This window comes from Megalops cyprinoides, chromosome 5, assembly GCF_013368585.1.
Source record: "Megalops cyprinoides isolate fMegCyp1 chromosome 5, fMegCyp1.pri, whole genome shotgun sequence".
NCBI classification, from domain to species: domain Eukaryota; kingdom Metazoa; phylum Chordata; class Actinopteri; order Elopiformes; family Megalopidae; genus Megalops; species Megalops cyprinoides.
In genome coordinates this window covers 6,041,840-6,060,612 of record NC_050587.1, presented here as the reverse complement: position 1 = coordinate 6,060,612, position 18,773 = coordinate 6,041,840, and the positions used below count along the sequence as shown (strand labels likewise).

The 18,773-nt window shown below is 38.8% G+C and overlaps 1 protein-coding gene across 4 annotated transcripts; it reads left to right on the top strand.

Annotated features, from left to right (window-relative positions):
- Positions 1-8,279, top strand: LOC118778278 (probable global transcription activator SNF2L2). 4 transcript variants are annotated; one of them, XM_036529744.1, is made up of 6 exons: positions 1-87; positions 4,329-4,546; positions 6,297-6,402; positions 6,768-6,869; positions 7,363-7,483; positions 8,042-8,278. In XM_036529744.1, coding segments are annotated over exons 1-6 (636 nt in total). In that variant the 3' UTR covers positions 8,044-8,278. The 4 variants fall into 4 exon arrangements, with proteins under 4 accessions (XP_036385637.1, XP_036385638.1, XP_036385640.1 ...); XM_036529745.1 differs by lacking the exon at positions 1-87 and adding an exon at positions 124-151 and having other exon boundaries at positions 8,042-8,279; XM_036529747.1 differs by lacking the exon at positions 1-87 and adding an exon at positions 126-155 and having other exon boundaries at positions 8,042-8,279.
- Positions 8,280-18,773: the final 10,494 nt, after the last annotated feature.

Here is an 18,773-nt window from a genome sequence, read left to right as displayed (position 1 = left end):
ATGAAGAGACTAGCTGCACGCTGCTCGGCTGGGTTGTTAATTTTATCCCCTCTAACTGCTGATTGTCGGCCTGCTGATTGCAGTCAGGTAAATATCCTTCTTTATTGTCTTGTAGAGGATTGAGCCAGGCTACAGCACAGACAGAGAGCGTGTAGGTGTGCAACAGATCAAACGCTTTTTGCCACAGCCGCTGCAGTCTGCAGCTCATACAGACGCTGATGAAATGAAAGAGTACAAAAAAAATGCATGCAGCAGCTTGTATTTTACACATTATGCTTTATTCTCCAGAATGAAGCCGGAGTAACCGCGGCTCTCCGAGGAGGCGCTTGCAGCATTTTAAACCGCAGGCGTCCGATTATTAACGGATTTCTTTTTTTTTTTTTGGTCTGTGTCATCTTTGCTGTACTCACTCATCTCCGGTGTTTGTGTTTGCTGTGCAGCATTCTGCAGTCCCCTGGATTGTGGTGGGAGATTTTGCTGTTGATTGCTAGGCCTGCTTTTCCTGAGAGGATGTGCGTTTGTGTCCGCTCGCTGGATCCAGACACTAAACTGCTCCGTCTCTGCCGTTAAAACCTCACTCCTGAGTCCTTTTTTTTATTGCTCTGCAGCCGAGTTGACTGATGGAACTGGATGCATTTCCCCGGGAAGAGATCTATTTATATATTGTGCTGTTTATCATAATTAGCGTGGTCCTCATTGATAATGCATCAGTAGCATTAGCCGGGGTAATGAGAAAGATGAAAAAAATGGAGAGAACAAAGTAATTGTGTCTGCTGAGAGGGCTGGGAGGAGGGGGGCTACCCCACATATGTGTGAACAAAAGGAATTCATTTCAGGCATTTATTTCAAGATCGCATTGCACGGAAATATGAAATATTCTGTAGGTGTTAGGCACTCTGTAGGAAAAATGATATGTCGTATATATACATGCTTAGCTGTGGAAAATGGGAAGTGTCTGGATGCATGTTTAAGGTCTGAATAAGAGTGTCTGGTAAATGAACAAATGTAAATATGCACCACAGTAGCTATTGTGTGTAACATTTTATATAATGCACATTAATAATTGACTTGTGTGATCAGTTAAATTGGCTATGCTAATGTGTGCTCATTGGCCAAACATTTGATATTTGACAAAAATATTTGATACATAAATACCGACAATGTCCCCTGTCATAAGGTGTTCTATAAGAAGAAATCATCATGTGTCCTGCGCTACATGTTTGTATGTTCTTGAAGTAATTGCATCAAATGCATCGGTAGAAAGATCTAGTGATCAGAGAAGTGGATCACTTAGATGTTCTCTGAAAACAATAACTACTGCAGGTAGCTAGCTAGCAAATACAAAAGGAAATTAAGGAAGTGTTCTGAAGCAGTAACTGACTAGATCTAAGCATGAGTATGAGTATGAACTCCATCAGGGTTCAGGTCACTGATGTAAAAATCGACGGTGCAACCGGGGCCCAGAAGCTGTTAGGGGCCCATGTAGGAAGTCGATTTTTTGCTGCTTTCCTAATGTAGGTGGGCCCTCTTGCGCATTGACTGTTTCATGCAGTCTTCAAAGTAACCATTCAATGATATCACTAAAATTACTTGTAATTGTGATAGCTATATATACCACCTTCTCTCCCTGGTGACATAGCAATTGTCTGCTTTACAATTATCTGGAGTGGTTGTGTGTGTGTGTGTGTGTATGTGTGTGTGTGTCCGTGCGTGTGTGTGCACACGAGTGTGTGCATATTTTTGGGGCAGGGAGGGAGGCCAAGAAAAAATATTTGGACCTGGGCCAATCACAATTATGTTACGCTACAGGTTCAGGTGCTTTCCTCTCCGCAGAATACTATTGGACAGACGCCTTCATGAATTTCCTCCATGCCAAATTTTAAATGGACGATTTCATATAAAGAAATAAACATCAATTTTTGTTCAAATAATGTAATTCATATGGCTGGTATGTATGTACAAACTTCCCTATCCTACATACTTTCATAGTTTTTGCTGTGTTATCTACCTGATAACCAATGTTAGAGAACTCTAAACACCATCAGGTTTTTACTTTTAAAATAAAAATATTTGATACAGACGCTTTTAACTTTTTTTCAATACCTCTGCCCCATTTTAGGCAGAGGTATTGAAATGGCTCGTCACAGCTGTAGAACTGCAATATTAGGAATTGCTCAGCTGTCATAATTAAAGTTGTTATTGTCTTGTTGCATGGCTCTACAATGAGTAGAAATGGCTGGAACTGAGTGAAAAAATCTATATTGGCTGCCATACTCTTGGAAGGGAAGTTTGCTTCTCCTGGTCAATCTACGTTAATGGCGTCTGTGTCCCAAATCGCACTTTTTCACACTATGTAGTATGCTTAGCAGGTATGCTTGGCCATCTAGTATGTTCATACACGATAGTATAAGTAGTGTAGTGTGCGTGAAAATACTGGGATGTCATACTACAGAGTTGTGCAGAGGAAAATGTGTTCAACGGCTACACACTATCCAGGAAGTGTTTCAAGTTTTCTAACCTAGAATTCATTGCAAAATGAAAGAGGTGGGGCTTACAGCAGAGTTCACAATGGAAAAAATGGTGAACTGTTATGCTTTGTCAGTATACAAGCAGCTAGGTAGTGAACAACCAATAGTGTTTACCAAATACTTAATTCAATTAAATTTAATTGGTACTACGCTGACATTGAAAATTTGATGTACTGTCGCATACAGTTGTAACAAGACAGCTGTAGAACTTATTATCAGAGCCTGCTGGGTCGCTAGCCTCTATACTGTAACTAAGTTCAAAGTTTATTAATTCAGAATTCTGATGGAGAATTGCATTCCCAATTAATGCATATTGTATACTTGTGTACCTACTGATGCGTAAGAAAAGATTTAGTGCAGAGTATGTACTATGCAGCACATTAGTATGCAGTATTCTAGTGTGAGATTTGGGATACAGCCAGAGTGTTTAATAGTTTTGATTCTGCTGTTTAAATAGAGATTCTGTCATGACTTCATTGCTTGTTGATTTGTATGCCATTATCTCTTAATTCTTTTGTGACTGATGTGTCTTGTCTGGATATCCCTTAAAGTTCAGAGAATCTATTATATGTTTGTCAAAACAGCAGTATATTCATCAGGCATCTATGAGATGCTAAATTGGAAAAACAGTCAAATCCTCCAATCAGCATGGGCTCCGTTGTAAAGTATTGTGGGACTTGTAGTGTATAAAATAAAGGAGTGCCCAGGGAGAAAGAAACATTATTTTTTTCCCATTGGTGGTACGTTATTATCATTAATATACAGGAATAAGTTAGGTATTAGAATGTGTGGCATCTTTCTCTAACAGTCACCAGCCACTCAACTTAAAACATCTATGATTGCCTGCAACCTTCAGTTTCCATTTTATGACCAAAAAGACAAAAAATGAAATGCTATGAATTCTTTTAAAGAATGTCAGTTAAAATCTATCTCTTAGGCTATATGTTATACTTGCAATCCACAGCTGAGAACTTGCTAAAACTAGCTTTCTGGCACCTATGAACTGAATGGGTGTCCAATAAACTTTATCATTATTTGTCTGAATTTTGAATGGGCTTAGCATACAGAACTCAACATCTCAGTTGTAAGCAACAGCATATACTATCACATTACATATATTTTACCATAATTCCACTGATAATGATATCAATGCCATTTTTATATTTAGAACAAGGGGGTGACAGAATGAAAGTCTGGGCTCTTCAGCCTAAAGAGTGAGGCAATGTTGGCACTTCCTGAAACGTGTGATATTCTGATGTCCTGTAATGTCTGTTTTGACAGGTTCTCTGAATAAAAATATTCTTCAAAGTGTGAAATGCTAATGCTGTCAAACTATTGACAGGTTCGTTTGCAGCCTTGCCTCATTCTGTGTGCTGTAAATGGCCACCTGCCCCTGGAAAAATTGGAAGTTTCAGAACTATCACAATGACAACATTATGAATGTCCTGTATGGACAATACAAGTTTTCATTTAAGCCATTTCTGAGGTATTAATCCTGTTAACATCAGGCAAAAATTATATCATGCATAAGAACTACTCCACACTGGGGCAGGAGTGTGGTGCAGTGTTAAGGAGCAAGGCTGGAAACCTAAAGGTTGCTGGTTTGACCCACTGGGGCAATGCCATTGTACCCTTGGGCAAGGTGCTTAACTCACAATTGCCTTAGTAAATATCCAGCTGTATAAATGAATAATATATGAAATTGTAACTTATGTAAGTCACTCTTGGTAAGGGCTTCTGTCAAATGACTGTAGTGTAATGTAATGCAATGTAATGAGAATCCAAACAATCTGTTCCCAGACTGTTGAGGAAGGGTGTCTGGAGGAGATGGAGCCAGAAATCCACCAGATGAAACGCAGGGGGAGGCGACGTACCCAAAAAGGTCCCGAGGAACAGGATGGAGAGAAAGTGAAAAAGAGACGCGGCCGACCCCCGGCGGAAAAGCTGTCCCCAAACCCCCCGAAACTCACCAAGCAGATGAACGCCATTGTGGACACAGTCATCAGCTACAAGGATGGGTATGCAACCCGCAAAGTCCTCAGTATGAGAATTAGAGTTAATGAATATTCATATGGATATGAATGCTACTCACACATGCAGACACACAACATACAAGTGTGGCAGTAGAAGTGAGCAGGCCATTTAGCCACACTAGCAGACTGTAATTTGGGGTCACTGCCATCTCACCCAGGCTGTCATATATGGGTTGGTTTAGCCTATTACACACGATTCACCTCTGGCATCCATCTTTGCTAACTATTTAAATATAAAATTCACAACAAAAGTAAAATATTTCAGAATAGTCAACTAATGTGTATCAAGATAGATATGGATATTTCAAGCTTTCATATTTTATATTTTTCTAGATTTTTAAGTGACTTTTTGTGGTTAATGAAGAATAGTGGTGAAGACTGAAGTTCTTTGTGTAACAGTTTATTAGTTAGCCTGCAAGTGCATCAATTTCACCGAAAGCCAACATTAATAAAATAGAAAAGTAAAAGAATAAACTTGTGCTCTTTAGAACAAACTGATGTTAAATAATGACACATGGCTAGCTGTGTTAAATGTACTACAGGAGTTATAATAACTGAGAACACGCCATGTTCCATTTTAGCTTTTGGTAAAGTTCCAACCCAAATAACTCCAGCTAGGTCCAAAGGAGCAGGGATGTTTGTTAATGCATGCTGCAATCTGTTGTGTTAATCACTCTGTAAAATGGAGTTGTCATTGGCTGCTAGGAAAACTTCCTTTGCCGTAGTTCACTATGGCTCAGAAAACCCTTCCATGTGTTATGGGTATTGGATTTTTTTTGAATGAACAGCATTCTTCCCTTAAGAAGACTTTGTGGTTTTGGTTGAATCCATGGGTCAGACTCATATATGTTGTTTCCAAGAATGGAGAATCTGGTTTCCATGAATCACATACTTTACATTAATTGTTATGCTTCTGGGTTTTGAGTCAGAGGCTCTAGACTCAGTTGCTGCATTTTTCAATCCATACAGCTGTTCTCTCCAGGAAATGAACCACACAGACATTCAGTCATTGTAAAGAAAGCTGGCACATCTTCACCAGGGTTAGAGTCAGCCTCATGGTTAACCAATCAAAGTGGGAGAATAAGTGAGGGCAGGTATTTTTAAGGAGAAGGGATTGCCTCACATTACCTAGCAGGGTTAGCTATCATGCCTCATCTATAACCGGGTGAAATATTCTCTATGGCAAAGTTATGTGTCCAGACATAACTTGCTCATAACTGGTCATTTTCAAAAATGCACAGTGGTGAGTAACATTAAGGAGACCCTCACTGAGGAAATGTTCAGGCGAGTTGGCCATACCACATCAAACAGCTACTTGTCCAATTTATTTATAGCATATTCTAAATGTTTGTCCTGTTGCCACGACAACTCTTAAACTTGCAACACACTTCTGGGAACTTAGTATGGAAAATAGGAAGTCTTCATTTTCCGTGTCATCTTTTGTCAGTGACTGCAAGTGGTGCATTTTAATGTTTTATATTCTGCTACCATGCATTCAGAAAACCACAGACTCTCTTTATTCTTTTTTTCATGTCAAGGGTGCATGAAGAGAAAAAAATGAGCTGATTGTTCTGATTGTAAGACACTAAAAATTACCACCAAATTACCACCAAAAAGTATGTCCTGCCACATAATTGTCCTGCTGTGTAGCGAGAGAAAGCATGCCAAGAGTGCCAATCCTTACTTCTCAGGTTGGAAATGATCTGGTGACGGGGTATTCTGTGGCTGATTTCAGGTCTGGCCGACAGCTCAGCAAAGCTTTCATCCATCTGCAGACCAGGAAAGAGTTGCCTGAGTACTATGAGCTGATCAGGAAGCCAGTAGACTTCAGGAAGATCAAGGTAGGTTCAACAAAGCACCTACGTAAGTCAATACTTCTGTGAAGACTCTTTATGTGCTGCTGTAAGGAGTGTTATGTTCAGGTTTCAGTTGCTATGACTGTGACATGGTCAGTGTGGTGTTTAGTCATGAGAGGTTTTCGGTAAATGGGGGAGATAACATTATTGTCCATTTTCCTGGAAATTATGAAAACTGCTGGACAGAGGAATGTTTTCTGTCCATCATATATTTCTGTTGGCCAACACTGCACTGACGTTGCCATTAAATCCTTTGTTTTGCATGTTGTAAATGATGTCACAGTCACAGAGAAGTACTCCTTTTACCCAACACTGTTGTACTTTCTGAACAAACTCTTCTGTGCTGCCAGGAACGTGTGCGTAACCACAAGTACAGGAGCGTGGAAGATCTGGAGAAGGACTTCCTGCTCCTCTGCCACAATGCTCAGACCTTCCATCTGGAGGGATCCCAGGTGTGTTAGTGGCATTGCCCCTGGGGTCACACAGAGTTTAAACCACACAGATATACTCAAAGAACTCAGTTACACTACTGTAAATATCACACTGTGACAAAGCAGTTTAATGAATGAGGTTCTTATGATTTATTTGTGTAATTGCAGGTGATCATTTACATTCATTTACATTCATTTTGTACATTTTATAACCCATGTTCTTAATGAATAATAATGATTCTAGGGTGTCTAGTCACTGGTACAGCTTGAATGGTGTTGTGCTCACACTCACTGGTCTGGCAGTATTGTTAGCCTAGTCTGACACTGTTGCTCATTCAATTTGAATTGATGCACTTCTGTTCTTCTGTGCTGGGACTTTACTCTAGATAAAAACATCTGTGAAATGAATGTAATGTAATGCAATGTAATGAATAACTGAAATGAGTCAGTGCACCACTCGCTGTCCTGATGTCCAGATGATGAATATGTAGGATTTATCCAATGGTCTCTGCAGATCTATGAAGACTCCATTGTCCTGCAGTCAGTGTTCAAGAGTGCCCGGCAGAAGATTGCTGAGGAGGAGGAGAGGGAAGAGCAGAGTGCTGAGGATAACGAAGCAGAGTCAGAGTCAGAGTGTGAGATGATTCTCAAAAATTTTCAAAGAATGTACCTTCCTGTACAACTGCAGCTTGTTAGTGGAAGATACAGTGTTGTGTGCCTACGCATTCAGTTGCATTAGCATGATAACTCAGTATGCCGTAAATGTGAACTATATTATATCTTTCATTTGAAAAAATGCATCTGTCCTATCCCAAATAGCTTCACTGTAAAACTGGAATATTTTTTGCAGTAAAAGTAAAAATCAAGATTGGAAGGATGGATGAGAGCTGGCACAATAGCGTTCAGGCAAGAGTGAACTGACTCTTGCTGTTGCTTTTACAAAAATTAACTATCAACTGTTAACTGTTTAACTATTATTTGCAACAGTTAACACAATTGAACTAATTTATTCATGCTAATTAGTTTGCTGTAGCAAAAATACAATCCATATATTGAATTTACATAGATCAATGTGTGTATTTTGTGGTCCCTGACGCAAGCAGCCTGGAATTTCACTTTTCTGTATTGGATATTTTTCTTTTGGTGCATGACTTGCCTACTGACACAGTTTTTTTATGTGTGTGTTTTCACAGGACCAATTAGAGGGTAGTGGGAGCGATGAAGACTGACGAAGATGAGAGCTGATGTGCAGCTGCTTATTAATCTTGTGTTTATCCTATAGTTTTGATTTGCTCCTTTTAAGATGTTTGCTTAGTAGCCCTCTCTGCAACAGCTTTATCAAGAATAAGTGACAGTAGATTAACTCCAGAATTAGAACAATCCAGACACCCAGTAGACTAGTAAGACAAGCAAGGTGCTTTATTTGAAATTCTGTGTTCCTTGTACAAGTTTTAGGGGGGTTTCCAAACAGAATGGTTGTAAATATTAGAATTTTAATGCAAGAACAAAACTTGGATTGCTCAAAAGGTAAAAATGTGCTTGTTTTTAAAAAAATAATGCTGAATAATGCTGCATTAAAACTGATACAATAGAAACCTATGGCTTCTTTTTGCAGTGTTGCTTTTATCATGTGTATTGGAAAAAAAAAAGATCTGTCTGTCTGTCTATCTATCTATCGGTCTGTCTGACTGCCTGTGTGTCCATCTACTTTCCAGCAGGATTCACACTCAACATAAACAATTAAATTGATTCACATATTTCGGTAGAAGGATATTTCTATGTTGTTGCCATTTCCAATGGGAAATGATTCTTAGTACCTGAGAGGTAGTATACAGAATGGCCCTCTTAACTGAAAGCAAGTAAACTCTTTCCAGATGTAAGGAACAATGGAAATCAGTAAAACAAAAAAAAACAAATACAGAATCCAGTCAATACTCTGAAACCCTGTCATTGGGTATAAGTGGTAATTTTATAGTCAGCTGTTACAGCTTTTATTAATACTGAACATACTCCCTTATTACAAATTCACTTTTTTAATGATTGTAAGTGCCACCTGTCATGGGAAAAAGAAAGAGATTATGTCATTTTTCACATGCTCCTGCATGGCAATGTGTTGTCTCCCTGTTTCACTGCAGATGCTGCTTATAGAATATGCACACAATCACCCTGAGGGATACACACCATATCCTGCAAAGACGAGTCTCTGCACGCACACACAGCAGCAGATTGTGTCTGTGCTGTTGAAACGGTGTTTATCTTACAGCTGGGTAAGGCGGGGGGTTAGCGGGGTAAACCAGCCAGCACAGAATGTGGAGCTCTGTGGCTTCATGACTACATTTATGATGTTATTTTTATGCAGTTTAAAGACTCAACTTTAAACCTGAAAGTAACACATTGTTATTTGCCTTCAGCTGCTACCTTTCTCAAATTCTGCAACTAAAATATTTTCACTTCTTGTGCCTTGGTGAGTCATTGTTTGATACAGTCAGTTCTTGCTTTGTATCTGCATGTTTGTGTGTGAATGTGATTGTTCCTTGAGGCACATGGTCTGTTACACATGCAGCGTGACTACTCCCTATACGCACTAGAGACTTCCATCTTGTATGTGTGATAAGAGCATGTCCTCAGCTTGTACTTGCAACATCACTAGCAGCCTAGGGACAGCATGCATACTTCATGCCTTTAGTGTTCTGTATCTGTACATCTTTATTGCAAGTAGCATTTATGCTACACTTGCCTCCTGCTAACAGCTGAAACAGAGTTTTTATAGTCTTTGAAATATGAAATCAGGACAGCAACATTTAAAAGAATCAGTTTCTCACAGCGTATATTCCTGCCTTTGGATATTAGCTTTATGAAACTCTCAAACTGGCCTTCTACATTTGGCCAACATATACAACCCCCTGCAGCTGATCGACTGCTACCTCTCTCCTATCCCCTGCTCACCATCTTTCCCCAGGTCTTCAGCACAAATGATAAATGAATCATCAGTTTGTATGCCTGGTTAAATAATCATTAAATAAAAACACATATCAACAGCTCTACCCTTCGCTTTGTGCCAAATGTGCCCTTGGAGAAAAGTAAAGAGAATATAATAAAAAGCTGAGAATCATTTGAAAGAGTGTAGTGTTTACAACTTGTATGGTGCTTACCATGCACGTGCTATACAGTGGCACTAATTCCTGATGTTCAGACAAATATTAATCACACACAGACATTTTCATTCCTGCAGTCTGTGGTGACTGAAGAGCTAGGACTCAGGTTTATAGGCAGGGCAGAGAGCTGGGGCTGGTTTTCCAGTATTGCAGGGCTGGGATAGGTACAGGGGAAGATTAGGATGCATAGATACCTCTGGTGTGAACGTGGATCTGAGGGAGTCATGGTGTTTTGTGATTGTCATGGTCTTGATGTCACAACTTCAAGGGCTTTATCTGTGATGGTGATTTGCATCTGAATAATTACGAGCTGCAGAGAGAATGTACATAGTGTTATGCCATTAAAACTATGAAAGACACTGTTCCCTTAGCATCATTTGCATGTTTGCTATATTTCGTGTTGGTGGGATAATTGTTAGCATGGATTACAGTTATGAGCTAGGAACTGCACTGATGTTCCTTTGTCTCTCAGCAGCTGCTGTATCTGTTAGTGAGTCACCAACAGCATGCCTGAATTTTACTGCTAGTAGAACTATCACATTAACTTCTATTCATATCGTACAATGACATTCAAAAACATCTTGTCAAAACCTAAACAGGAAAATATAAGCATTGAAATGTGTCATATGAACTTAAGACATAACAGTGTTTGTTGCTGAGTCATTCACTTGTGACCGTTGATACTGGCCTCTCTGGTCTTAAAGGACACTAGACCTTACTAATCAACACAAGACACAAACTTTTTTTTCTCCATATTTTAAAAGTGGATATTGGCTACTGCTACTGTCATTATCCATTGTCTTGTTAGGTCACCCAGCTGAATTTCTTGAACAGCAACATCCAACAGTCTTTAGCTGAAGTTTTAAAAATATATCAGGGCTCACACTTGCCACATTATGTCCATTTTTGTTCTGCCTCAACTTATTAGTTGGTAAGTCTCCAGCACATTGCTGTCAGTTTGTTAAAAAGAACAAACACTTTTTTTGTTTTTTAATATTCATAAAATTTTAGGAGGCATAGACTGTACTGTTGTTAGACATTCATGGAACCCTTGGCTTTGAAACGTCTGCTGGCTCCAGTAGTCTTCTCTTAGTTAATTAGACATTTAGTAATACAGTGGTGAATAACTGCTCCAATATATGCCATAATAACTAATAATTTGAAATGTATTACTTCACTGCGTTACATATACAAGGTACAAACTAGCAGGTAAAGCTAACGAGTGCGTTAAACCATTACAACCAAACCATTACATTTTTTATAGTTTAGTAGGAGATGGGGGAAGCATGTATTTGATGGATGTGATTATGTCATCCTGTGATTGGCCATAACATATGGATACAGGAAGAGGAAAGAGCTGCAGGGCCAGTTCCATCATAATCAAGATGTGTGCTCCATCAAGCCAGGCCATGCCCATCTGATCCAGATCTCCACTGAAACTACCCCAGGGAAGGTAATTGAAACATCCTGACTGAGTGCTGGGAGCAAAAGGAGAGGCCAGATCACAGGAGCAAATGCTCTACATCAAGGATGCATTAATCATATAGCTAATAACCTAACCTTGTGCTAGTAACCACAAGGCTTGGTACTGACTCACCATTTGAACCATTTGAAAACCTACATTTGGCCCCTATCCTGTTCAATGAGGTCAATGAGCTGATTTGAGTAATAAGAGTTATTGGCAGGTGGCTGGCAGTAAAGAAGCCCAGGAGAAGCCCAGACACTGCTGCCAAGGGAAGTGAGGCATGCCACTGTGGAAAAGGAGTGACAGATGATCAAACAGACTATGAACGTTTACCCTGGTCATTGACTATGATCCCCTTCTTTGGGGGTCTCACATCAAGAAACAAATGCCAGTGTCACTAAATGGCTCCTTTCCATGCAACTGTGTCACTTTTCTGTTATCCCTAGGACTTTACTTCAGAGTGAAGATTCCAGGAGAGATGCTATGTGGATGACAGCTCCTCTGCCTGGTTTGAACTGAGAAGAGGTACTGTGCGCATAACATCCTGACAAGACAATAACCGAGGAATAGTACATTACAGGGATATGGCTCTGCTTGTTGCTATAGTTACACCCATCCACCTGAACTGGCAGGCAGCCACAAACACTGGTATACCATCATTCAGTTCCTTAGAATGTGTTTGCACTGAATGACTGTCTGCATGTGAGTGAAGTTACCTGTGCGGAAAAGTCGCTTTAGCATAGAGTGGCTTTGTGCCAGCAAGTAAGTGAGGTCACGATAGTGAATATTTGGCCTTGGACTATGAAGAAAAACTGTGTGCAATGACTGCGTCTTGGATTATAATCTGTTTTGGAAGTTCAGTCCTAAACAATGAGACCTCAGCTCTGAGTATGATGTGTGTTTTGATTATGTAACTGGATTGGTGCTTAACAGTCTGTGTTATCTAGAAGGACCTTCACACTGTTCAAAAAAGGGTTATGTGTTGCTTGGCCTTTTTCTTTAACCACATTGGTGGTTATTCCGCCACTGTAATAAATATTATGTCAAAAGCAGCTTCCTTGCTAGTCTGTTACAAATCATGTAAGAATAGATAATCTAACATTTCTATTAGTTGTAATTGTATTAGTGTATAACCCAGTTTTCGGCATTTTTACAAAATTGTATGACACTCATTCAGGTCCTCAACCACTTTGAACACAGTCACTGCTTCAGATTATGCTACACAAAACAAACAGACAATAATTATTTGCAATAGTTCCTTTCAATGTCTTCCAAAGAAATGTCTGTTAATTGTGTTCCAGCTCATCTTATGGACAGACAAAGTAGAAATAAATTATGCCCTTCAAAAAGAGAGTCACAATGTCTGCTGAACTTCCTATCTGACCCACTTCAAAGAGAATTGTAAAGGTGCTGAGAAGGGTTGGGTTGCCCCATAAAATGTGTTTCTACTACAGTAACAAATAAACTCAGGAGCAGTAAGAAGTCTGTGTGAAACAGAAGACTCATTGATAGCATAGAGAGACTCATAAAAAACAGATTTAAATGCTGAACCTTTGGATTTGGCAACAATGATGTAGTTAAGGTGCCTCACTAATACTGTGAAGTAGATTTCTACTCAGCATAAATAATTCTGAAGAGAATATCTTCATAATTACAATTGACAGAATACAGACCTAATTAGGTCTGTCTGTAGTGCCATGGTAATTTATAAATGTATTTATTATTTAAAAAATGTTCATGTTTATGTTGCAGATGAAAAATAGTTTTGTTTTCTTCTTCATTGCAGTGCTCTTAGAAAAAAGCTAAGGTGTATATGTAATCTCTTTCAATGCTTTTCAAAAGCTAGTCATGTAGGAATTCACTGTGTCTCTCACATGTATTGCCCCAGTTTGGTTAGTAACTGGATGGTTTGTGGGGATAAGTTTGTGAGGGTGTAACAGGACTGAACCCATGCTGTGTACCGGCCAGATCACTACAGCCTGAAACCTTGGGATAATTGACTGTCCCTTCCCGTTAGGGTCATGATGCCTGTGTATAATGGCCCCCCCAGTCATGGAATGAACTTTCCACAGGGGTCAGGAGAGTAGAATCACTGGCCATCTTCTCATGCAGACTGAAGACCCAACTCTTCAGATTGCATCACATTTCAGCTTCAGTGCCCACCCCGTATCAGCTACTACTTGTATTACTTGTATTCATTTTTGCTTATTTACTTATAGTATCACAACGTGTTATGGATATTGTGATCTGCTGACATTGAGATATATGGTAGTGTAGGTACTGGACCTTTAGTTTTCAAGGATGTCCAGTTTCAGATTACCACAAATTAACTTGTGGTAGCGCTTGAATGGTGTTGAGCTCACACTCACTGGTCTGGGAGTGCGTTAGCCTGTGTGAAAAGAAAAATCAATTGGGTTTACAAAACAACAAAATGTGTTTTATATTTTGTAGATTCTTGGTTACTTTTCCACAATAATACAAGAGGCTGCACTTTGACATTTGCTTTCAGCTTATGTTCACATGCAGATTTTTAAAAAGTTTATAACCTTTCACAATGTGTGTCATTGAAAATCTTTCAATTAATTTAGGGTGACGATTTTTCAACTACCTATGACAATGACAACATAAAAGTCCTTTTATTATATTTATCAAAAGATGTTTTAAGAGTAGTTATGGATCTCAGTTTATGTAGATACACTTTTAAACTGAAGTGTGGCCAGCACTGATTATATAAATGAACAGTTGACATTTAAGCCCCTTTTTGGACATAGGTAATGACATTCTGAGCATCATTATCATCACCATTATGAGGTGATATTTTGCTTAGGTATAAAAGGTTGCCATTTCCTAGATGAAAAAAGTCTCATAAAAGAACACCGAGTGCACATCCTTTATGAAAGTAGTGATGAAAGTGAACTAGTGTTGAAAATTGTATGTGAGTATCAGTTCAGAATGAACTGTGATTAAAGCATTGTAAGACAATCATGTCACGTCAAATTTGAGAAGCATTTCATCATATAAAAAATGTTAAAAGCATTTTCATATACATCTTTTCTGCATGGCACCTCAGATGCTTGGAATCAGACTCAGACACAGGCTGCGTCCTATAGCAGACAGGGATAGCCTGTGTCTGGACCTGCCACCAGTCAGCTCTAACCAGGAGCAGTGGCTGCATGCAACTGGCTTTGGCTTCTTCATCATGGGGTGGGTGGGTGTTTGGCAGGGGCGGGAGTGGGTACACTAGCTTCATATATTTTACATATATATATATATATATATATATATATATATATATATATATATATATACATATATATATGGGAAACTGGAAATTCAGATATCATTATCTTTTGGGACGCTAATATTGCATTGCAAGCAATTTGATCTATTGCAGTTATTCAGATGGTGCCATTGATAAGCACATCTAAATAGGAAATGATCTCAGATATGACCACCCGAGAGGGGAGTCATGCCACAAGTGTGAATGAAGGCAAAGTGTGTAGACCTTAGAATGCAGGCAGTGACCTTTAAGGGATTTAAGAGGACAGGTACTCAGAGGTAAAGGGCTTCAGACAGAGCCCATCAGATCAGAGTCAAAAGCTTTTAGGAGGCTGTAGATTTGGCACTTTAGTTTATAGGACTTCAAGCTGTGAAATTCAAGAATACACACTCCTTGCATTATCTCAATGGTAAGTTCAGGCACAAAATTGTATCTCAGAAAGTTTGATTAGATGAATAGATGAAATGATTAATTGTAGGGTTTGCTTAACAATATGTTTCATTTTTCAGATTATGTGTGGTTAACGCAATACAATTGACTAAAGCCCAATCCAGGTGTTTTTATATTGGAGGAACGAAATTCTCTGATGAAGCTTATTACTTTTTTATTAACAGACAGAACAGTGCAATAGGTTTGCAAATGTTTCTTTCATAGTTACTTTGAGTTTCTTAATGGTTTTTCAAATGGTTTTTGTGCGCTATTTTTAATGGGAACATTTACATCTGCTCTTTTATCTAAAAACAAAGAGCCATAAAACTGATAGAATTCACTTTTATAATTTACACAACTGTACATGCAGAACTCTTAATCAATAGGTCCACCATTTTAGTGACACATTATGGAATTAGAAACATTGGGCATCATCCCACTGCCTCTAAATTGACCTTCATTAAGAGTATGTTTCTTTCTTAGCATAAATAGTGTGGTCAGCTTTGCTAAACTTGGTACAAAGCTACCTTTCATGTTTCCAGGGTCTCAATCTTAGTAGCGACTGCAAGTCAGTATTGTTGACCCCTATGGTCTTGTGGCTTTTAGAGCAAATACAGGTAATGTTTAAGACCACCTACACACAAATTTTCTTTTAATTTTCTTTAAACATGGCTAAATAAAATCTAAACCCATGAATTTCTATTAGTCTACATTCATCAGACTCCACAGACTCCTCCTGGCTCCAGACTCTGTGTTGATACAACAACCTGTATACTGTATAATGACATGACAGACCCCCTAAAACATTTGGGCAATCACAGAGATCTCTTTATAATCATAACAGTTTCTTTCTAAAACCGCAGCTAGTGAATAAGGTTCACTTTATGCTTGAGCATAAGTTCACATGAACTGTGCTTATTCCACAGTTTAAAAATGACAATAATAAAAATAAAAAATCAGTAGTAGGGCTATAAGGGACAACAATGAAATAAAAGTGAATGGTTCAGATATTAGAGTTCCCTATGGAGCTGGTTTAATGACAATTCAACTGGACAAATCTCAACATGGAGATGGTGTGGGGTGAGATTCTGTCTAGTCTGCGGTGAAGTGTTAAAATGGAACATTTTCAGGAAGCACAGGAGAGGGTCAGTTCCCACGCTCTCGCGCTGTACGGTGTTTCTCCGCTGTGTGCAGCTAGCCCTCTGTGCACCCCAGAGGAACTCAGCTCTGAGAATCCTGACGTTTTCACATTTTAGGTTAAAAAAAAGCCTGCCAGTTAGAGGGACTTATTTTGGGAGTTAAGACAACCGAGACAAGCGATTTGCCGCCACGATAAAAAGAAACCTTGACAGTGAACAGAGCCAGTGAAATGAAGGGAGTATCTCTTTCCCTGAAATAAGGTCTCTGCGACGTCCAAAACGGACAACCCCCACTTAACCAGGAAGAAGATTGTCAGTGTTAGAAAAAAAGTGGAGGAGTGACTCCTTTTTTGCAGGAAGCTTTTAGCTTTTAGTATTTTGTTTCTGGATTAAATCCTCGTTGTGGCTTGGAACCTGAGGCGATGACTCATGGGTAACCTTTAAGCAGCCTGGATGTACACTCTGTGTGCACAAAGGATTATTCAGTGAGACAGTCTGCAATTGATATAAAATAAGCAATAGCAAGAAAGTGCAGTTCTGAAATTTAAATGCAACATACGGTAACCAAAATAAACTGCTATAATTATACCACCAGCAATTCACTGAATGAAGCATTTTCCTCTAGGAACATTTGTGAGAGACTTTTTTCAGGCAATCTACAGTGCAACAAGTTTACAATGTACAATGACTATTTTGTGAAGTCAGAAAGATAAACCATGCTTGCAGGGTGGCATATAATTAGATAGTTTGCCACACATAATTCATGTCTTTCAGTGATGCTAAATACAGTTGATAAGATGCAATACATTATTCAACTAGATGTAGTATAAAGAGTTCCAAATCTGTCCAAGAAAGTTGATAAGAACCTCAACTCAATAAATATAAACTGATTAAACCATTAAGAGAATTGGATTTTAAATGTAGCCATTTCAGTTGTTAAATTAAATAATGCAGAATTAATTTAGTTATGCATTTGAACAATGCAGAAATTCATGCAGCTCTGCAGAGTTTCATGCAGCTGTGCCCAAGCAAGGTGAGTCCAAGCAAGGCCATGGCTGAAACTATCAGCCTGTGTCTCATGGCAGATGTAAGCCAGTCTGGACAACACACCCCCTACACTCAGAAATATTACATGTCCTCAGCTGTGCTCAGGAAAACAGGAGACCATCTGACCCTAAATAACTCTCTGTCCCATGTCACTATGAGCCAACATGCTGAAGGAAACAGCACAATCAATGAGCATAGTCCAGTCCAAGAAACCCCCTGTTTTAGACAGGACTGCTAGTACTCCCACAGTCCTCAAACTACCTAACCCTAAACGGCAACCAGTTTCTCCACAGTGTGACGATGGTTGAATGAGACATCTTGTAGTTTTACAAGCCCATACCCATAGTGTGTATGGCCACCCTCTCTAAATTTGGTATTCTGTAATGCAGAGAACATGGGTAATCATTCAATATTTACAGTTATATGCTGGGAATATTGCTGTCGTCATGACTCCATAATGTTAGCTCTCTTTAACATTCAGTCTTTTACGTCTTGGTGTTATGCTTCAGACTCTCTGTTGAGAGACACCTCTTTCTGCCTTCATTAACACTTTAAAAATGTGTCTGTGACATCCAAAGTGAATGTTAAAAATAATCATTCAGCAAGCCTAGCATCTGTTACAGATAATTAAAAGAAAATGAGTCACAAAATCTTGAGTCATCCACACCTGAACTCAGATACTGCTTACTAAAGAGGAGCAGCTGATGTGAACTGAACTCGAAATAAGAAGATGAGAGATAATTTATTTCAAGTTTACTTTACGTACATTTTTTATTGCAGACATATTGATAATGAGAAAGAATGATATATTAAAGAAAGTATTATGCAAACTCTTCTATCTTCATGCAGCAGTAGAATAGATAGATAAATGTTTCATTGGCCTACAGAAATTCATTAGTCTTTATTGCATCACTTGGGACTATAAAGTGGCCTGCCCCTTGTGTCTCTATCGTAGGAATGCTTGGTGGTCCTTTCTGTAGTGCCTCCACTCACTTTAAACACTTTTGACACAGAATGACAGAAAAGTTGTAAGCAATAATACTGTCTATATTTGAGAGAAAGGTCCTTACTGATTTACATGTGACACAAAAAGATATTGTTTATATCTCAAATACATGGAATGCAGAATATGTGACTGAACAATTATCAATAAATAAGTCATTAGGAAGGTCTTCTTCTTTGAGTAAAACAATGATAATAAATGTAATTCATCATAAAAATTAAATTCTGTGTACTTAATTGACATTCATGTGTATTTTATAAAACCATGAGAAAGACAAGGTTGAACATTGATTCAGCATATGTTTTTTTTTGAATGTTGTCAAGCTCTACGGGAACAAACAAGCACTGTATTATTAAAAAAGATGAAGACTGTTTTGCTGGATAGTAGAAGTGATTCATACGTGTTGA